The sequence below is a fragment of the Antedon bifida genome, chromosome 2, assembly GCF_963402885.1.
Source record: "Antedon bifida chromosome 2, ecAntBifi1.1, whole genome shotgun sequence".
Classification (NCBI taxonomy): domain Eukaryota; kingdom Metazoa; phylum Echinodermata; class Crinoidea; order Comatulida; family Antedonidae; genus Antedon; species Antedon bifida.
In genome coordinates, this window is record NC_136227.1 from 15,913,272 (window position 1) to 15,936,838 (window position 23,567).

Here is a 23,567-nt window from a genome sequence, read left to right on the forward strand (position 1 = left end):
TAATTTAAAATGAGTTAAATAATAAATGCAAAACATTACCATTGTATTCATCATAATAGGTAGCATTCAATTTATTTATAAAATTGAAAATGTAATAGTGTAATAATAAGATTGACTGAAATCATTTAAAACATTGTTTGCTATCTACAATTTTCTCTTTAAATATATTTAATTGAAACATTAAATAAATAAAATGAATAATTTCCAAACCTTTAATGCATGCTTGTTTTCAATTTTCACTGTGCCTAGATTGACCCCATGATCCTTAAAGTCAAATTCACTGCGGTTTTGAGACACAAGTTGGTCGCCATCTTTATTTTTTTCCTCCATCAAGTCCAGAAATGCAACAACCAATGTATTGTAGACAGCATTAGGAAGAAAGTCTACAGGTGTAAGATAGATTGAAACCATATTTTTTTTGTCCGTTTCAACTTCAAGACTCTCTTTCTCGGTTTTCATTCGAGATGGAACCAGGAATACCCGATCACCTTCGGTTACCTGCAGATGTAAGCAAAGTGTTGTAAATTAAAATATTACAAGTATAACATTTAAGCTAATTTAAGTGACAGCCAATCTAAAATAAGATGTTTAAAACAATTTTAAATGTAAATATGTATTTGTTTGTATGATGTAGTATGTTTAAGCGGATATTAGACCTTGATGGCATTTGCAGCAATAAAGAAATTGAATTGAATTAACTTACCTTCAATTTCTCAAAGAGCAAACCAAATGTCTTCATCACTTCAGTAAAGATTTCAAAGCGATGTGGATCTTCCTCTAATTCCTGTTCCCATAAATACCGTAGCAGTCTTTCCTCCAGTATTCCTTCCTCATCAAGCCTTTTCCACAGCACCCTCATTTGCTTCTATATTTAAAAAAACCCAGTTTATTCTTACCTTACACAGTACAGTCACATGATCAATACAATTATACTGTTTCACATCAAGTTACTAAGAACAGATTATTAACATCACCTATACATCCACATTTTTGACAATTTAATATCATAATAAAATACATTATCTACCTACCACTTTAATAGACGGTTTAACTACCGTGATCACTTTTGTCACCATTTGAATCATCATTTGAAGATCTGTTATCACAGTGTTTTTCAGTTTTTTGTTAGAACTTGAATGCAAAATGATCCCAATGTCATTCATATACTCTATGGCAGTGGCGAGCCCCTCTTTGGATATTTCACATTTCGTGCCAATCCTGGAAACCTAATACAGAATTTAATTTAAATAAATAACTTAACTTAGTACATTACTTGTAGAGCCGGGAGAAAATCTAATGGAAAATTCAATGATAGGCCAGGACGCGTAATTTTTTTTCCAGGATGAACGTGGGCAATTTACATAAATGGGCATGGCTTAACCCCCCCACCCCAACTACTCTCGCGCATGCGCGTATTGTCTACTTTCAGCAGAGAGAGTATGCAGAGATTAAATAATTTGTGTAAACAGCGTTTGCCAACCGAAATGGTGTTAGCCTATTACACTGGAGCCCTCGGTTCGAGGTCTTTCAAGTACATGTTTTTTTAATAGTTGATAGAGATTATTTAGAGGGTTAGGTTTAGTATATTTAGGAAGTAGATCAGCTATCTTGCAATTCTTTATAGAATTATTATTAGTATATGAATTATTCATGATTTCTGCCCACGTTCGTCCTGAAAAAGAAAATACGCCGCCAGGACTATAAATATCACTAGTATCTGTAGGAATAAAAACAAAGTAACAATAAATAATAATATTATATAATTACATTAGAATCCACCATCAAAACTTTACCTCCTCAAGTGTAATACACAATTCTGTTTCACCAATTCTTTGCAAACTTTCCTGTAAATTAACCCACTTTACTGGAACTTCTCTCACCATTTCCTTCATGTATCTACCAACGTTTCGCTTAAGTTTTGTAATACCTTCAGGTGATTTCATGGTGTTATCAACCATGTACATTTCACGATCTACATGGTGAGCATATGGCATTCCTTCCATTTTATCAAACATTTTCTTGTACATCTTCATAACCTTCAATTAATAAATGCATTCATATTGCTACTATCGCTGATAACTCATCACAATGATTACTGATCACGCTGATATACTTTATTATCTATATAGTATATTTCATTTAATATTTTTACTTTGTATTCAATGAGTGGTAAATTAAAAAAACAAATGAGTTTAAAATGGACATTTTTTATAAATACAATTTAGATCAATTTGAAGCGATTTTGAATTTTGACGGCCATCTTGGAGTCATATGTTAAATTTCAAAATACATTCTGAAGATGACATACCCAATCAAAAATTTTCTGAAAGAGCATTTAATAGGCATTATAAATACAATTTAAATCAAATGGTCATTTTGGATTTTTGTCGCCATCTTGGATTTTGTTTGCGCCTCCAGGCATATTTTCAAGCCAAGTGTTGACAATGATATAGCCACTGAGAATACTCACATGATCAGCGAGATCAATCTGCGTGATCTCAGTGATCATCATGATCAGTGGTTTACAAGACAATTTGTCACAACCTAATGTACACAATCTTCCATAACTGTTACAGGCTGTTTTATTTGATTCATACTGTAATTCAAAATGACAAAATCTCAAACAATGTTTCTACTTTAATGTGCTTTCTTTAATGAATTCTTTTGTAATGCATGTAATGTGTAGCTTCAATGTTCCATTTTCATGTTATATTATTTGATTGTATAAACATGTACATTAGACCTCAAACTGCTTTTTTGTTCTAATTGTACTGATGGGTTGTTAAATACAGTCAACCTTTTTGTAGGCAAAATATTAATTCTAAAGAGCCTATTAATTTACCTTACTACACGCACAACGCAATTAATAATTGTATACAAACAGTATATACAAACCAATCGCGACTGGTCGCCGTTACCCATACCACACGTGTGACACGTTTAAAACTTTTCAGTTTCACTCAGTTACAGTAAAAATAGAACATGGGCAACTATACATGTAACTAAGCTTATGTCTACATTTTTGTGCGTCTGTCAGTTGCAGTCAGTTGAGGTTTATAGTTGCATTCAGTTGTGTTCAGTTGCTAGGAGCGCTTATGTTGACATAGTTAAGAAAAAGACAAGATATAAATATCTAATATTTATATACTATTTACCTCCTCCTCTTTTTCTGATGCTGTCCCTGACAATTTGTCCACATGAGTTGCAACCAAACAGATGGGAGGTGACCCTATGTTCTTGCCATCAATTGAAATAGTGTTTCTTGAACCATGTTGTACAGTGTGTTCATAAATGGACCTTATCCAGAACAAATTCATGTCCAAATTAGTCATTCCTAGCTGACCCTAAAATGACAATGACAATATATTTTTTAACTAATATTGAAATTAAATTACATTATTAAATCATAGCATTTGTAGTTTACAAGATTGTCTAAAGTACTAAAGTTTAACTTACTATTTTTGAACCCCGTGGTTTAGCTGGCTCATCCAAGTTGTCCATGACATTGAAAGCAACACAGTATGATACTGTATTTGTCAGGAAAAACTGGAAATTAACAAGGATTATGTTTTTATGGTTAATTATAATATAATATTACAATATTTTATATAGATAAAGTTTAATGACTCCAGTAAAAACTTCAACATTCTATTTGCACACTACACACTGTACTGTTTCATCAAGGTGATAAAATAGCTCTTCTTTTTATCACTTTTATGAAACAATCTAGTGCGCAAATAAATAGTCATTTATTTATCTATTTTGCTCTGCTTTTGTTACGAGCACTTTTGTTCATGCCTCATCAAGTCAAACATGCAGATTAATGCAGACTGTAAAATCAACTTTCACCATTTTTACATTGTGATACCAGACCCCTACCAGGACTGTGGTTCCTATGTTGTGGGAACTAACTTGACATGATGTGTATTACTATGTATGTTTTTTACATTGTGATACCAGACCCTTACCAGGACTGTGGTTCCTATGTTGTGGGAACTAACTTGACATGATGTGTATTACTATGTATGTTTTGTTATGTTGTCATGATCATTTCAAAACCATTGGCTAGGTCTAACCTACTTGTTTAGACGTTTTAAAACAAGCTACATGCTGTCACCCAGAGAGTGAGCAAATCTTGTCAATGTCTAAATATAGCGCAATTTCATTGATATATACATGAGTCTGTCGTATTGTCGTCATTGTCTAGGCCAGAGTGATACATAACAATAAATTGGAACAGATACCATCAATGCAGGCAGGAACACATAATGATTTCTTGTAAGAGGGATGTATGTATGTCAAATTAAATTGTTTTTCCACCATCGTTCAGCTCGCATTGATACACGTGGTAATTTCTTACAAGAGGGGTGCGTGTACTACGTCAAATGGCATTTCCACAACCATTGTTCAGCTCGCATTGATACACGTGGTAATTTCTTACCATCAAAGTCATACAATTGTTGATATTATTTCAAAAGTGATACCTCTCTACTTGTAAAGTATTTATTTTAGCATTGTTTATTGTAGATCACCTATTGATCTTTATTCAACATCGCATTATTGCATGAAATAAGAACAAAAGAGAAAGAAAGAAAGGCCTGGTATAATTGGTGGAGGTATGGTATTCTGATGTTTTGAGGTTGTTTAATGCTTACTGACGATGCTTAAATAATATATTAAACCTTCTCATTCCCACATCTACTCCACTCCGCCCCTCCACCCTATCTTTTTACTGTTGACAATATTGACAGGTACAAATGCCCTGTGGTCCCCTCCCCTGGATCAGCCCCTGGTGATGTTTCATATGAAAACTTGTGATAAAAAAAATCAGTAATTGAAACATGTAAGATCAATAGAACTAGAAAAACCAACAAAAACATAGTCTAAAAAAAAGTTGCACATTGATAAAATAACCCTGTTAAAAATGTTCTTGGAAAAATACCATAAGAACACATCATGTAAAAAGAAAGTAAAGCTCTATTAGTATTTAAAAGCTTCCAATTGATTTATTTCTGAACCCAATAAAAATAATATTTGTTTTAAATATGACTCTTAGAATACAAGTAATATTCATAATACAATAATGAAAACATACTCTGTGCGTTATATAGTAGTCTAGTTGACCAGCGTAGTCCCATACACTAGTTATGTCACTCACTTTTTCTTTTCTTCTTACCATCTTATACATACCATTCTTAAATTTAGCCCAGGTTCCAACATTGCCTTCTACAAAAAATTACAGAAACAAACCAATATAACAGTGTTACTAATCGATATCAACCTACATTTGTAAATCTTGTATGCAGATTTAAATGTTATAAAAGCTTTGTTAGTCTGTGCCTACCTTCTTTTAACCTTTTATCAACCTTTTCTCCTAAAGCATGTGAACGAATTTGCTCTGATAGCTCAATATCTATACAAAGCAAGAAATGGACAATTAGATACGGAAACCAAGGTGTTGTATGGGATGAGAGGAATACAATGATAAGCAATATTTTGAACATTGACAGTAATTTTCCAATTCTTGGTATCCCAGGTGATTTCAATCACCTCATTGAAAATGTAACACCAAGACGTAATGGTTGCATAGCCAAATAAATTTTGAATTGTTATTTGTTGTATAACCAATGTGTAAATGGCATTATATTATACATTTAAGAATGTTTTTATTTAAATATTAGTATTTAAATTAGGTTAATGTTAAAATTAGAGCAAAATGATGAATATGTAAAATGTTACATTCTGAGTATTTTCTATTGCTTATCTCACCATTTACATCTTTTATCTTTTTCCATTGACTACAATCCTTCTTTGCTTGAAACACTGTGGTTGTAACGATTCCATCTGTGGATTGTTCTGCAGAATTGAATCTATTATAACATTGTATAGTAAAGTTAAACATTTATTGTACGTTTTAGACACATACAAAGTATGTATAAAATTACTAAATCATAAAAAGAGACTGCATTTAAATACACATTCCAATCATAAAACAACTGATAAATTTTAAATAATAGAACATTAGAAAGTTAATTAAAAGTAAATTAAACTGAATAAAATTAATGTTTTTATTATTTAATAAGAATCATAATTTAAAATACTGCAATGTTACCCTTAGTGTATAGTAATTCAAATTAAACATTCCCTTACCAAAGCTGAATGCCTTCACTTACCATTCACAAAGAATTTCTTAGCATTCTGATTAAGAGGCTTAAACTATGAATGCCTAAAATCTTAAAATGATCACTAAAATGGTTGATGGTTAATACACAGCAAGATACCGTAATATAAAAAATATACCAATTTTACTTGTTACCTTTCTCCAACCATAGCCTTTACACAGCTAGTCTTGCCAGCACCTTCTTTTCCTAGAAACATACATCTTGAATTCACAACAGACATGCTACCAGTTTTAAGTTCTTCTTTATATATTTTAATAGCATGTTTACCCCTGGCACGTATCTCTGAAGGAACTAATTCTATTATGACAAAAAATTAATTGTTATCTCATTCTGCCTCTATAGGCCTTAAAAATACTTGATATTATCAGTATTTTGTTATTAAACAGTAAAATAAATGTCATCCCATATACAGTACAAATAGTTCTCGTCAACTTTAATAATACCTCCGGTAAACTTGAACCATGGGAAATAAGAATATTAAATTATGTTCGAGTACCAGCAATACAATAATATTAAAGATGTATTGTCCCCCAAAACATGAAAAATGAAGATTAATTAAATCAGACTTTGAATATGTTATTTTGTAGTTTTAATAAAGGTAATCACTTCCGTAGAAAAAAAAATGAAAAAAAATAATGTTTTCACTTATAAATTGACAAAATAAATGGTTAAATTTACCAAAAACCCATTGGCTGGCAGCCAATTTGAACATTTTTTGCTTTAAATTACAGTTTTTTTTTTCCGATCTAATTTTTGGTCAAAGTGGATAACTATTATGTTACATTAAAATGGCATATTCAACAAACATTTGGTTAAGAATTATTTTTTCAGGGGGACACATCTTTATTACAAATATATTAAACCAACTCTCAATTAATATAATAAAATATTGGCAACCATGTACATCCATATCAATTATGCTACTGATTGGGCTGGATCCAGAGAATTTAGTTCCATTCATTTGGAATGAACCAGAAAAATAAGGTCTGTCAGCTTATATAAAAAATATTCACCTTACAGTTTGTTTCTGTAGCACAATTTTGTAAAATTTATAATAGTAGCATTGATAATTTCAAATGACCACCTGTACCACAGTTTTTGCACTGTGTTTACCTATCTTAGATTAATGCATAATTTATATTTATAAACTTTACTTACTGTCAAAATAGTTTAAAATCACAGTTTTTTCTTTTTTCGTTATGTACATATTTGTTTCTACAACAGATTCAGGCGTCTTTCCTTCCTAAAAACAAAAATATTTACTTAAACAAGCTATTTACAAAGACATATTAATTGATAGACACCCAGATCCAAAACACTACCTCTGTTCTGTAGTAGGCAAGATCTATAAATTCAAACGTAAAATAGTAATACTATACTAATAATAAGAAAAACTGCTGGTGCCAAACCAACTTAACTATTTGATATGTAGAAGCAAGAATAGCATTCTCTCCTGTGTTTAATTTTCACCACATACTACACTAACCCTATAATGGGAAGTAGACCTCTTTATCCCATAATATGAGTGAGCTTTTAAATGTTTGGATTTGATAAATAAATATAAGTGCACTGTTAATCAATTGTTTTGACAGAAAACCCCTACAATTGTATATTTGGCTATCTTCATAAACCTACCTTTTGTGGTGGTTGAAGTTGTCCCTTAAGAGAGAGGTTGTGGTCCCTTGAAAGAGGTGGTCACTTAAGAGAGGTGTGTTCTTTAAGAGAGGTGGTCACTTAAGAGAGGTGTGTTCTTTAAGAGAGGTGGTCACTTAAGAGAGGTGTGTTCTTTAAGAGAGGTGGTCGCTTACAAGAGGTGTTCGATCATAAGAAGTAGTCCTTTATGAGAGGAGGTGATCCCTTACAAGAGGTAGTCAATTATGAAAAGCGCTCTCTTAAGAGAAATGTTTGCTTACAATGTATGGTCGTTTTAGAAAATTGGTCGTTTACAAAAGTGGATAGACTGATAGCTAAATAAAAAAAATGCATTTGCACAGATTTAAACAGGTTTGTAAAATATATATTTTCTATATTAGCTGGCGATAGTGTGAGGCAATTTTTGTTACTACATTAGTTGTTGACCGTTCTACATTAGCTGCTGTTGACTTTTTATTTACTACATAAGCTGTTAGTGTTTCTACATTAGCTGGAGGTTTTACTACATTAACAGTTGTTAGCTATATTAGTATAAACAAGCATTCTTGTAAGCACCTTTAAGGTTTTGATTCAGTGTTTTTAGTTCATCCTCTTTAATTGGCTACCTAAAGACCTAGACTTTCTAATGCAGAAACTTCTCAAACATGCCCACTAATCTTGCGTGCACAGGGTCTGCGAAAGAAGCCAACTTTTGTCTGTGTACGTCTCAAAACAAAGTCAAGCTCTTTTAATGACCGTCCCCATGAGTTTATTGTTCTGCATTTTACATCTATTTATGTATAGAAACTTCAATTTTCTGTAGATTACCTTATTTAGCAATGTCAATAATGCACTATCCTTTTTAATGAGAAATTTTACAATTTCTGAAGCAGGGTTGAGACCTTGAATCAGGTATTCATATAGTGGAGGATTTCCATTCTGTGGAAAAAAAAATCAATCATGAAGTTAAATTTTTTTTTTTGGTGAAAGAAGAATGTCAAGTGTGACGCTGTATTTATCTTATCCTTAAAAATAATTCCATAATTCACATGTGATAAAATAATTTGTTTTAACTATCTTAAATGGTAACGATGTTAATCTCTTTCCAACACAATCACTTTAATGCAAATAAAATATAAAACCCATGTTTTCACATATCCTAAACTAATAGTACATTCATTACAATTTTTTCATACCCAAATGGCAATATTTAAAGCATTTTAGTGATCAAATTTCATGTATTACCATGTGAAAAACACAAGTCACGCTTAAGTGATTTTTGTCCAAAAATTCACCTTTTTTTCTGGAAATGTTGGGTGCGGCAAAGACGCCAACAACAACAACAATAATATTAGGGAATTCATGATTCAACATTTCAATCTTTATCGAATCATTGTTTAATGTGTATTAATTTTAAGTAAAATACATTGTTATTCAGTTTATATTAATCGGCTGTTATAAGTTTGTCACCTCTCAACAAATCAAATGATACATTGGGAGGTTTTATGAAATCATGTCCAAACTATACAGGGCGCTATAATATTTTTGAAAAATGCATTAGACCATAAAGGGCGCTACTAAAAATGTAAAGGTTTGGTATTTATAATAGTAAATATGTCAAATGGTGGAAAATAAGATATTTCAATTATTAAACAATACATGAATTTATTACAAACGTCGTGCGGATATTTAGCATATTTTCTTTTTCTTCTTATCTAGAGTCTTAGAAATTAGAAATATCAGGATATTTTTCTGTATATCCAAAATTGCTTTCGCCTTTATCGGCATAGTTGGGATGTCTGCTCTTTATAAGTTATTTAACTGAATGATTCAGATTTCAATGTCAATTTCTAGATTGAATTACAAATTGAGAATAATCCTGACATCTGTTCAAAAAATAACATTTACTTATGAAACAGATTGAATTGGGACAAAATTGAGCAAAGTTAGAATATGATATGATTCATTGGATAACAAATTATGGAAAATATTCTTTCTTTCATTCAATTGAGATTCGAGCTGTGCGCATGCGTAGATCAATATTGAAATAGAGATGGCTATAGAGTATAATAATAAAGCATAGGTTATAGGATTAAACGCCCATATTTAATAACTTATATGAAGTGAATATGGGTGGGTGTGGACGGGCACATAATCTCTACCCACTACCATTACTTCATGATGTCAAAATATCCGATAGGTCAAATCTCAGCATAAATTATACAACCCATAATCTTCTTATCACTTTAAAATCGCTGTGATAGATGTATGTCATCTTTGAAGGAATGGTTTTTTAAATAGGTCTACAAAAAATGACACAATTTAATAATAATAATAATAATAATAATAACTAGAGGGTAATCCGAGAGTACAAACCTGAAGTTGTTTTTTTATTATAATTTTTTTTTATTTCTTTTTTTTTTTTTTTTTTTGTGGACCTTGATCTTTGACCCTGACCCTTCAAAATTTAACCACAATTATATGATGAGTCATTGATCATTGTGGCTAAGTTTGGTGAGAATCGGATAAAAACTGTTGTCTCTAGGCAGTAAAATAGTTTTTTGTGACCTTGACCTATGACCTTTCCCCTCAAATTCGAACTCGTCGGAGCTTTTGAGGCATAGATCATTGTGGCCAAATTTGGTGAGAATCGGATAAAAACTGTGGCCTCCAGGCTGTTCACAGACACACACACAAACACACGCACACACAAACATACATGGGTGAAAACATAACCTCCTTGGCGGAGGTAATAATAATTATCATTATTATTAATTATATGATGAACCAGATATAAAAAAATAAAAAAAAGAATAGAATAATTTACTAGAGTAGGTGAAAGATTGTTGCATACAGTATTTTTGAAAATTGTCTGTATATATATTACCTTATTTTGTGATGTCACTGATGCCCCCTTATTTATGAGACAGGTCACCATTTCTAATGTAGGATGTATTTCAGTCAGATGTTCATGTAGTGGAGTGTTTCCATTCTGGAAAGAGGTCATAATCATCAGGTTTTAAAATACTGATTTAAAAAAAAAAATGTTACATTGGTATTCTGTCACATGACAATTTTATTCCTAACTCTTTTATAGCAGACATAAAAAAAAAATAGGAGTTACACTGACTAAGGCTAGTGCCACTCACTTACCGGTGTATAAAAATAAATATGTAAATTCCTTTTTTTCTTATTTTGTAAATGTACGACCTCTGATGCCCCCTTATTTATGGGACAGGTCACCATTTCTAATGTAGGATCCTTATATCTACGAGTCAAATGTGCATGTAGTGGAGTGTTTCCTTTCTGGAAAGAGGTCATAATCATCAGGTTTTAAAATCACATGACAATTTTATTCCTAATTCTTTTATAGCAGACATAAAAAAAATAACAGAGTTACACTGACTAAGGCTAGTGCCACTCACTTACCTCTGTATAAAAATAAATATGTAAATTCCTTTTTTCTTTTTACTTTGTAAATGTACGACCTCTAACACATTTTACAAATTATATATTCAACCATGTGCATATTTATACTATGTTTGGACATACAATGTTGTCTTTTTTTTATGATATTTTTTTATGATAGGAATATTTTTGTAAATTGTAACTAAGTGATCAGGATCAGGAATATATGCCTTCTCTCAGTTCCAATATAAAAAAACAAACAAAACTTTAATAGTAGACCAAAATAATAAATATTTTGTCATTATCACTGGCAAGCCCAATAAACTATACTGTCATGTGACCATTAACAAATCTTGATCTACCTAAAAAAATAATTGATTTTAAATGAAGGTTGGTAGTAGACATTAGGTTAACACAATTCAACAACATTTGCATTTATTAATAAATATTTCAGTGATACTCATTAATATCCTGAGCATTCTAATTCTGAGTTCTAACTTATGCATATTTGATCTTGATGAAAACAGTGTTTTCAGTTTTTTTTGTCTCCCCCAACACAACCGCATCTCTAGTTAGAGCGGGGCATATGGTCTCTCTCTTGATAAAAATAGTTTCTATAATATTGCACTGAAAAGAGTTTATCTTCACTGCACAACATAGAAACATTGTAAGATGTTTTATTCTTTAATCCGTTCATCTTAGTCCAGTAAAGATAAGTCAAAAATAGGGTGAACCTAGAACAAATTGCAACAGAATTTTTTTTGTTTTGTCTGGTAAATATGGTGAAAATGAACATCATATCCAAAGTTTACCAAAATCGGACATCGGGAAGTGGGTTAATTAGCATAAATTCAAAATGGCCGCCATTTGCTATTTTAAAGCCCCATATCTCCTTAACGGTTGGATTTAGACCACCTAAGTGCATTACGAGTAGATATAAATGTGATATTAAACATTCTAATTAGCTTATTTAATTTCCCATATGACGTACCTATGACGTCATATGGTAGTTGTGACGTCATACATTATGTTATAACTGTTTAAATGACATTATACTATGCGAACAATTTAGGAAATGCAAGAAAACATGTTTCTTAATATTCTCCTTGTTGAAATGAACATTATTTCCAAAGTTTACCAAAATCGGACGTCAGGAAGTGGGTTAATTAGCATACATTCAAAATGGCCGCTATTTACTATACCATTTTGAAGCTCCATATCTCCTTAACGGTTGGTTTTAGACCACCTAAGTGCATTACGAGTAGATATAAATGTGATATTAAACTTTCCAATTAGCATAATTAAATTTCCATATGATGTACCTATGAGGCATATGGTAGTTGTGACGTCATATATTATGTTATAACTGTTTAAATGACATTATACTATGCGAAAATTTAGGAACTGCAAGAAAACATGTTTCCTAACATTCTCCTTGTTGAAATGAACATTATTTCCAAAGTTTAGCAAAATCGAACACAGGAAGTGGGTTAATTAGCATACATTCAAAATGGCCGCTATTTACTATACCATTTTGAAGCACCATATCTCCTTAACGGTTGGTTTTAGACCACCTAAGTGCATTGCGAGTAGATATAAATGTGATATTAAACTTTCCAATTAGCATATTTAAATTACCATATAACGTACCTATGATGTCATAAGACATATGACGTCATATTATGTCACAATAATGCTCAATTGGCATTATTCTAAGGGGAAAATATAGAAACCGTAGGAAAAGATGTTTTTAATCTCATGAAAATAGTAGAACATTTAACACATCCAGGTTAAGATCATGGGTATCAGAAGTTATTCGACCACCCTTCACAACATGCAATAGAACATTCCAGTTAATTTTCTGCAACTGCAAATTTTTATAACTGCATATATATCTCATACATATTTAAAGAAAAGAGATTCTTAATTCTGTAATGAGTCTGGAATTTAATAATTCGACCCCATCCTAAATATGGAGTTGGATCACAGTTTCCCATCCAAAGTACATACATAGAAAATGTAATGTTGGCGCCGTCAAAATATTTTAAAACAAACATGTAGGCATAGCAAGTCTACTTCATTGGGTTTTCTGATGTCTTTTTTTAATTTTGGTCTGAACAGTTCTTGCTTCGAATATATCTCATCCCTCCGTTTCTTTGCAAGTGCAGAGCGTTTTTCTTTAAGTACCAATTATTCCACTATTTTTTGCTTCTTCTGTCTTTAACTGATGGTTCTTCAACCTTGTTGGCACATTATTAAATGTCCTTGTTATATGCTCATTGAATCTTGCAAACAGCATTCAAAAGATAAACATTATATGTCATAAAAAGTTGTTGTCTCATAAATGATCGACACCAAACCGATGCAATTTCTGGCAAAGAAATAGCAACTTTGAAAGGAGCAGAATGGAGATGCTGACTATACCGAAAACTACAGTATGACATTTATCATTTTATGTGTAATCTCAATTCCGAGATGGGGAATTGAGATGAGTTTGTGGAAATGATAGGTTTGAATAGCCTGACCCATTACAATATTGTTTTATTTTCCTTTACCAATTTAAGGAGATGAAGTTCTAAAAGATGTAGTTTTGGAAACACAAAACAAGATGTGCGCGTGAGTACAAATCAGTTTCGGAAATACAGTTGATGATCACAACCTTTCATACTGTTTTGTAGAATAACTATTTTCATGAGATTTTGTAAATGGAAACTTAATGATAAATTTCAATGGTTTTTACATATATATCTACGCGTAATGCACATAGGCTTTCTAAACCCAACCGTTAAGGAGATACAGTGCTTCAAAATGGTATAGTAAATAGCGGCCATTTTGAATTTAAGCTAATTAACCCCCTTCTTGAAGTCTGATTTTGGTAAACTTTGGATATCATGTTCATTTCAACAGGAAATTGTTAGAAAATTGTTTTTCCTGCAGTTTCAACATTTGTTAGCATAGGATAATGTCATTTAAGCAGTTATAACATAATATATGACGTCACAACTACCATATGACGTCATAGGTACGTCATATGGGAATTTAAATATGCTAATTAGAATGTTTAATATCACATTTATATCTACTCGTAATGCATTTAGGTGGTCTAAAACCAACCGTTAAAGAGATATGGGGCTTCAAAATGGTATAGTAAATAGCGGCCATTTTGAATTTATGCTAATTAACACACTTCCTGACGTCCAATTTTGATAAAATTTGGAAATTATGTTCATTTCAACAAGGAGAATGTTAAGAAACTTGTTTTTCAGCAGTTTCTAAATTGTTCGCATAGTATAATGTCATTTAAGCATTTATAACATTATATATGACGTCACAACTACCATATGACGTCATAGGTACGTCATATGGGAATTTAAATATGCTAATTAGAATGTTCAATATCACATTTATATCTACTCGTAATGCACTTAGGTGGTCTAAATCCAACCGTTAAGGAGATATGGGGCTTTAAAATAGCAAATGGCGGCCATTTTGAATTTATGCTAATTAACCCACTTCCCGATGTCCGATTTTGGTAAACTTTAGATATGATGTTCATGTTCACCATATTAACCATATAAAACAAAAAAAAATTCTGTTGCAATTTGTTCTAGGTTCAACCCTATTTTTACTGGACTAATCTTGTTTAGTTTCAGAAACATAAACCACGACGACAACAAAATTACAACAAAAATGATAAATCAAAATTTTTTTTTTTTTTTTTTACCATATTTAATGAGGGTTATCCATCCAGCAATTGCTGAAGACAAACATATACACAAGATGCTCTACTTGGAGTGGAGTTGTAACTTTGTCCTTAGAAAAAATCCTGACATGTGACGGGACTTGAACCCAGGACCCTTGGAGTGGTAGCCAAGCATCATAACCACCAAGCCACAACTCCACTCAAATGATAATAGGGAAATGATGTGATCACATAAAATCAAACTGTACTTTAAAGCATATTAATCCCAACTGCAGCAGCAGATATCAAATGATCTGATCATATAATTTACTAGCATCAGTACCCGTCTTTGTGTGAGCCCCACTGACAAACAGATTTCAACCTCACCAAGGTTGACGTAGTTAAACTTAAAAATGCAAGAGTTGCAATTGAAGTCTCATTTTCTATGTTTTAAAGTAGACTATGCATGGATGTTTGCGGTCAGAAACTTTCAATTTCATTGTAATAAAAATAAATACAGAATATTTTACACTACTGTATATTTTAAATACACTTTAGGTATATCGTCCGTAATCTGAAGTTAAAAAAGCAAGTACACATTATTTACGAAATTGAAAGTATTGCTAGAACATATTGAATTGAAAAGAATTTTGAAAATTATGGTACGTCCGTAGATATGCAAATAATAAATATTATTATTTAAATGAATAATTACCGTACAGTACAAAAAAAAAGTTTCCTACAGTAGTAGCCGTTTATAACTGAAATACACAAAACAAATAAGATACAAAATGTGACGCTTTTATTATCTTTACATGTAATTAGGAAGCTTACGGAGGAATTATAAATTACTCTATATATACTATATACATTAAGAATAATATAATAGGCAAAGTATGTTTGTGCGTATAGAGTACAAGGGGAAAAACGTAAACATACATAAAACAGTGATGAAAAACAAGATGAACCAGGAGGTAAATTTATATTGAAATTTGTCAAGGTGATTATTGATTAAGGTTGTGGGAAGTGAATTAAATAAACTAAAACATTTAGTAACTTGTACAATAAAAAGAATAGTCAATGTGAAATAGGGTTAAGAAGGCAATCAGCATGTATGAGTAGCCATAATGTTAAAATCAAAATCAGTAAGTCATTAAAATAAAAGTTGATATGGTTTAATTGACTTTTCAATTCTTTTAAGGCTTAAATAATGAAAAATTCAAGAGAATTAAGTTCACAAACTGAGAATACGCATTAAGTTACAGCAAGTGCAGGTGTTGGTTGTAAGAAATCTTGTGCGCGTAACTTTGTGAAACATGCCATTTTTAATCCATAGAAAGTTGACTCTTGATATGACTTAAATTTAAAAAGTGTCAATACAAAATGACGTTTGGTTTTTTGATCTATGATCAATCATTTAAATTCATAAAATCGCGCGAAAATCATGTTGCGCAACTCTGACGTTTTCAAAAAATAGTAGGTGCACAACTTTACGAAGTTATGAAATGTGGAATGAAAGAAGAATAATACAGATAAAAAAAGTTGATGATGATTTTATACAATCCGCCAAGGTGTGGATAACTAATTATGCAGCCATTTTACAAAAAAAATAATTATGCTAAAAAATGTTATCTTTTGAAATAAAGTGTGGTAGTTGATTAACTTGGATTAATGTAAAAAAAAAATCCAGATTATTCTGTCCTAGCGACGGATAGCGAATAGGTCGAATAGAAAAACGATTTGACCCCATGTGTATCATCACATACAGGGTAGATGTTTATTTTTGGGGGTTTTTTTGGTGTATTAAAATCTTTTTCAAAAGAGACGAATCTATTAAAATAAAGAAGATTTAATTTTAGGACTATTTATTTGATGTTAAATCATGGTTTTATGGAATGAAACTACTAAACAGTATTCGCTGTATAAATGCTGTATTCAGGTTGGATAAGTTATTCAGATTAAGGTGTAGTATAATTATTCAGATGGGTATTGTAAATACTATTGGTAGTGTATTACTACAAAATGTGAACATATATTGTTATAGTAGTATAAATAATCAAAATACAACTGATATGACCATTCTGAAACTTCTGGTGAAGTTTTATTAATTTCTCTAAATAAATCAATGATTAAAAATGTCTAGTAATGGCATTTCAACTAAGTATTAAATAGGCTGTGTACATCATAAGTTAACAGTTTTTCAGTCTCATTGAGCTTTATAGCTCCATGATTTGGTAGACTGCAATTGTATTTTAAGAACAGCACTTAAAATTGATAAAATATAATATAAATACAATTGAAAGTTTTTAATGTAAATGATTTTAATTAAGATAATTTACATTGGCAGATCTCACTCTGAATATATTTAACCATTTCACATATAAACATCAGTGTGGTAAAAGACCTACTTAACAAACAATAAATTATATAGACACATTTAATATTAAAAACTCATTACAATCCAGCATTTGAGCAGAGAAATATTATTGAGGAAGGTTTTCATTTAATTTTCTCCCTGTTACCTTATTCAAGCTGTGACAATTGTATTTATCATGGCTCTGCACAACCATGAACAAACATCAGAATGGTTGTCAATATTATAATTATTAATAAAGGACAAAATAAAATCTGATCCCATCACAATGCACTTTTATATGATGATCTAGCGAACTCAAGTAGAATAATATAGGTGGTTTCTTGTGTCTTGTGCCTTATGTTGGAAGGCATTGGATAATAAGACACAAAAAGGTGTACAAGGGTGTCTTTAGCTGTGATTGACATGCTGCACTATCAAAGACGGGTAGATGTTATTGTGTATTAAATAGTTTAAAAATGAGATGATAGCATTCGGTTTATTCTAATTAAAAAAAGTGGTAGGTTATATAGGTTATACGATAACGTTGTAGTTTTGTGGAATGAAACTATGTTATGGAATGAATCTACAAAGGCATAGTATTATGCGCTGTTTAAACACTGTATTCATGTTGGATAAGGTATTCAGATTAAGGTGTATGTATATTCAGATGGGTAGTGTAAATCCCAAATTATTTTTTTAAAGCAATATAATAATTATAGAAACTACTAATTCATTTTTTTTCAGTTTTATTCATAAATATATGTTTGATGTTCTTCTAAATTCAGTTTTGTGAGCATAAAATAATATCATGACTTGTTTTTGTATGCAATGTGTGACAATGCTCTATTATCACACATACCCAATTAATGAAAAGGGCGTTGCAAACTACAGAAAGCCACTAATCTCTTCTCTGTATTGACATCATGCTCTTATACTCTTTCATGGTTTTATACTTTATGTAACTTTGTCATTCTCTTAAACACGATGTTAAATGCACCAGGGTTCTAGCACTGTCTTTTTTTCTCTTTTGTGGCTTGAACCAGCACTTTTGTTCATTCATTCAATGACATGATTAATACAAGTTAATCAGTAATATGTAATACAGTAGTTGTCATAAATCTACAATCTTCATAATCTATTTGATCATTGTTATCCAATATAATCCTCCTTTTTTTTGTCATTGTTGTATATCTTTATCAATATAATATTTTAAAAAAGACCAAAAATCATTCATTGACAACAAGACACAATTTAATCCGCAATGTGTTGTTGTTCTAAATATTGCATCTTTATAATCTGTTTAAATTGTTATTATCCTATGTAATTCTCCCTTTTCTTTCTTTTTTTGTGTATTCTTTTTTTTAACATTTTTATCCATGTATAATAATGTGTATATAAAACATTAAAAACAGCTGTAATTATTAAAAAAAAGCATTATATAATCATGGAGTAAAGAATAAGAGGAGACACAACTTCAGTCAGTTCATCGTGTTTACCGCTTCCTTAAGGCTATGCTTGTAATGAGTATTTAATAGGTGCTAAACACTGCCGTTACATAACCCAATTAGCAAAGATTACGCGGTCAATTTTGTACACATGCGTATTAGGACGTCACAATACTCTTACTAGGCGATGTGCGTTTAAGCGTGAAAGGTGTACTATACTGTTTGTAGACCTACTGAACTTGTATTCCGACCTTGTTTATTAATTTTTATAAAAAGCAGCGCTAATCTACTGGATATCTTTTATTAATAAATTAATAATACAAGTTTTATACGGCACCAATAAAGGAATTATATTTATATGGTTTACTGTGTACTAAATGTTGGTAATTTCTCCAGACAACTTATCATGAATCATGATGGATTAATGGGTTTAATAAGGACCAGTGGTGGTGCCAGCGGGGGGATACGGGGGCTGTATCTCCTCGTTGGAGAACCTATCTCCAGAATATTATATTTTTACAAATTTATATTTATTTTTTATAATGGAAAAAAGGGATTTTATATATTTAAACACATTACAGCCTCTAATATACCTATTATCATGATGGATTATTTATACTTTATAGTGCATTATATCGGACGCTTAATGATCTCCTAGTTTTTTTTCACAGCATTACTTGCGTGGATATCACAATACATTGCATATTTTGAACTATCATTCGCGATTATAATCTTAATTAGAGAAAGAACCAATCATTTAATAATAATCCATTTCGAGTATATGAAAGATGATACCTCTAGTACTTTCACTTTCCAAAAATTAAGAGCGTATCAAAAGGGCTGGTTTGGGATTCATCTGAATCTTTTTTTTTTTTTTGGTCTTTTGTGAGTTCGTCCCATTTTTATTATCATACTCTGTTATAAATATTATATTTTTTAAGCATATTTTTTCCTTTCGTTTAAAGTTACAATGTTAAAAGTAATAAAAACATTGCATTCGTTATTTTACATTAAAAAAAAAAGTAATTTAAATATATAAAATAATTAACAAAATGCCAATAAAAGACGATAAAAATTGATTAAAAACGTACTTTTGACAGTTGTCATTATTCTATAAAGCTCGTGTTCGTGTTCGGGTAGAGAGGCTATAAACTCAGGGGAGGAATATAAAATACCCTCCCTTTTCACCAAGACAAAAATGAATGAGATCAGTAAGAAGAATGCAAAAGTTTGAAAATAAGATATTTAGAATGGATAGCATGGAATGATCTATTTAATGAAAACCGTAAGGTTAGAGTCCATACACTGTGCAAGTCCAAAATAGTATTTTGGCTCTGTGTGTATGTGAGACGCTTTATACCTGGATGTAAAAATTCGAAATCGGAACAGTTTGCTTGATATGCAGATTTTTCTTAACCTTTAGACCACTGGGGTTTTTATGGTATTTTTCAACTTCGATTGGATAGCGAATCTTTTTCATCCTCGTCGTATTTCTTTTACGTTAGCCCATTTTTGTTCAGCTTTGATAAAGTTACATGCGTTTTCATATTTGATTAAATTGGAAAGTTCCGTTTTGTATACGTTCCATATTGTTTGTGAAACATTTTCTTCCTTTAATAAATTATTATAGGTAAAACATGACTTATTAATACAAAAATAGAAAATAGAAATAAGTTCATTTATGAGTTTGCAGTTAGTATTCCCTGTAACAATGTTTTATATCCAACTGGAAAATTGATGGCATGTTTCGTTTGCAGGGAAACACGTTACAATCATTAAATCAAACTTTCTCCAGACTGGTTGGATTGTTTTACAAAGAAATATCATATGTTTTTCATTTTCTATTTCAGTTTTACCTTTTTTGCATAGGTCAGTTTCCACTATCTTCCATAATTTCAGCTTTACACTACATGCTAGAATTCTGTGCAACAGCTTGAAATTAAATCATCATTTAATTCATCTGAATCTTATCAAAATTTTTCCTTTTTCCCTTTCATCCGCCGCCACCCACCGCTTCCCCCACTGCCAATGGGAAGGAGGAGCCGGTTTGATCCTCTCTGAATCCATCTGGTCTCCACATCGTACCGATGTGTGAAGTTTATGAGCCAATAAACGTCATCCATGAAGATTCTTTAAATTCGAAGTCATCTCCCAAAATTTTGGGTATTCTAAAGTTAAAGTATTTTCCCGTTTTTCCATTCACATTTCACTAAATAAAAGTGTGATGCAAGATTCGCGACAACACGACATATTACCCAATTCTCCTTTTTATAAGACGTGACATATTAAATACATTCTAATATAAAGTTTTTTGGTGGAGAGTAGTCCTACAATGATAATTATCATTGGACATTATATACACAAAAGCATCTCATAAATGATCGGTTCACCTCCACGGCCTGAAAGTTCTCATTTGGGACGAGATAGTAAAGCCCAGAACAAAAGTTTTATATGCATTTTCAAATATTTTTCGTTATTCCAGTACGACTGTTTATTTTGGTCAGAAGAAAAGATTGATGCATTTAAACAATATTTAACAAGGCCATATACATGGCTGCAGTTGCGTGCTAAAATTTGAGTTAGTGTTTACCAACCGACCCGACTGACCATCTGACCGACCGACATAGTTAGCTGGAGAGTCGCATTGCACACGCCTACTAAAAAGGTTTGGGAGAATTAACACATTAGTTTAATTCAACCTAAACCCCATTGACTGGCAGCCAATTTGACTATTTTTTGCTTTAAATTACTTTAAAATGACTTACTCAACAAAGAACTGTTTAAGAATTATTTATTCAGGAAGACAATATATCTTTCAGAGAAAATCAGTTTTGTGTCCCGATAGTCATCATCGGTCGGTGGGTTACGATAGCTGTGTAAAATAATAACACAGTGTTCTATCGAAAATTAGAATACTATATCCGTCAGACGTCTTCTAACTTTATATAAAAAATCTTCGGGGGAGGATTACATTTTATAAAACACGAAATTGTCTCACACATTATACGATATGGATGTCAATAGACAATTCAAAGAAAATTTAACAAAAATGAGAAAATATTTCAGACGACTTTATTCATTTCATCTTTATATATCGTATACGCGAAATGGATTGTCATTTAAATGATTCTTACTTTAATTAACATTGATTATAATCGCGAATGACAGTTCAAAATATGCAATGCATTGTGATATTCACGCAAGTAATGCAGTGAAAAAAAAGAGAATGTCCCGAATAAAACCAGATAACTAGGAGATCATTACGTGTTAGCAGATATTCAATATGAAAATAATCAATCATGATGGTATACTGGAGGTTGTAATGTGTTTAAATATATAAAGTCCTTATTTTCCATGATAAAAATTAGAAATAAATTAGAAAAGTATATTCTGCCACTTGCGTTTAAAAAAAAGAGGTAATAAACTAACAAACCGCATCAAATTTCGTATTATAATCTTATATTTAATTCATTGAGGTACAGTTAAAATTGTTTGATTGATAAAAATATGACGGGTGAGGGCGCACTTTATTATATGGAATATTGTATTTGAACATTTTTAAACATATATCTGTAAATATTTAATTTATACTTTGGTTTTCTTTATATGTTAATGTATTTTATTATATAATTTATTGTAAACTATACTTAAATTATTGTATAAACTATTATTATGTCGTAGGTTTTATAGCTTTGTTATTGTATTATTCAACTGGCGGTAACGGCATCTCGTAATTTCAGTCACGCTTCGTACGCATTTGCTGTACATATAATAATACGACATGATGCGGTTATAAATTGGGTATAAAAGTCTAATTTTCTCAAGACGCAACATCAAGAAATGTTATTACCAATATACATAGGACCTACGGATGACTAATATCACAAATAAAAATTTGAAGTTGCATAAAAAACACAAGAAACGTTTTATTACATATATGTAGTCATAAATATATATTTATTTAGTCATAATAAATATAATATAGAAAATAGAATATCGCAAATGAATAATCAACAATTGTTATTAATCATTCAATATATCTGAAGAAAGAACAATGATTAATTTTTAAATGTCGAGCGGCGTTTTTTGTAAGAAATATTTCTTGTTTAATGTAACTTAAAATATGAAATCAAAAGAGCAATGGATTAGAATGTTACAAACTGTGTAGATCTACTCTCCTTGAATTGTACAATAGAAATGAGTTCTGTATTTTAGCAGTAAGTAGCTGAATGAACTTAATGATCCACACGGTGAATACAGGCAAACTGCAATTATACTGATTTTACATGTGTGACAATCATGATTACAATGTTGTTGTGATGACTAACCTATCTAGAAGAACCTTGTGAATTCATTTTGAGAAGAGTTTTAACAAACTAGACAAGATAGATGGGGGTTAAGATACTTCAGTTCAGTAGAATAAATAATACACCTATAAGGTTTTATCAAAGACTATAGGTCTATGCCCCTGGAAATTAAAAATCAAGAACATTTAACTGATACAAATATTTAAACTTATGTGCTGTAGACTTTACGAAGGGTTTTGATCGTGTGGATCAAAATGTTGTCATAAATAAATTAATATCTATTACTTGTGGGGTGCCCCAGGGCACGAAGTTGGGCCCCCTTCTCTTTTTGGTATTAGTCAATGATGTTGCTGAGAGAACTGACAGGCAGTGGAAATATGTGGACGACCTCACTCTTAGTGAAGTAGTTAGAAGTAGTGATAGCCAATTGTTGCAGGACACTTTAAATCAACTTGATGATTGGTGTTTGATAAATAGAGTCCTCCCCAAGCCATCCAAGTGCAATGTGATGCGTATTTCCTTCCTAAAGTCCGAATGTCCTCCTCCCAGTTTCAA

The 23,567-nt window shown here is 31.2% G+C and overlaps 1 protein-coding gene across 1 annotated transcript in view; it reads right to left on the reverse strand.

Annotated features, from left to right (window-relative positions):
- The window catches only part of LOC144835066 (uncharacterized), a 397,704-nt gene that overhangs the window by 170,140 nt on the left and 203,997 nt on the right, over positions 1-23,567 (reverse strand). Inside the window, exons 4-16 of the mRNA XM_078690083.1 lie at positions 10,702-10,806; positions 8,643-8,753; positions 7,341-7,425; positions 6,317-6,479; positions 5,770-5,870; positions 5,345-5,413; positions 5,096-5,226; positions 3,457-3,546; positions 3,156-3,344; positions 1,794-2,036; positions 1,032-1,226; positions 704-865; positions 211-498 (exon numbers count right to left, since the gene is read on the reverse strand). Of these exons, the coding sequence (XP_078546209.1) occupies positions 211-498; positions 704-865; positions 1,032-1,226; positions 1,794-2,036; positions 3,156-3,344; positions 3,457-3,546; positions 5,096-5,226; positions 5,345-5,413; positions 5,770-5,870; positions 6,317-6,479; positions 7,341-7,425; positions 8,643-8,753; positions 10,702-10,806 (1,932 nt within the window). The remainder of the gene's footprint in view (positions 1-210; positions 499-703; positions 866-1,031; positions 1,227-1,793; positions 2,037-3,155; positions 3,345-3,456; positions 3,547-5,095; positions 5,227-5,344; positions 5,414-5,769; positions 5,871-6,316; positions 6,480-7,340; positions 7,426-8,642; positions 8,754-10,701; positions 10,807-23,567) is intronic.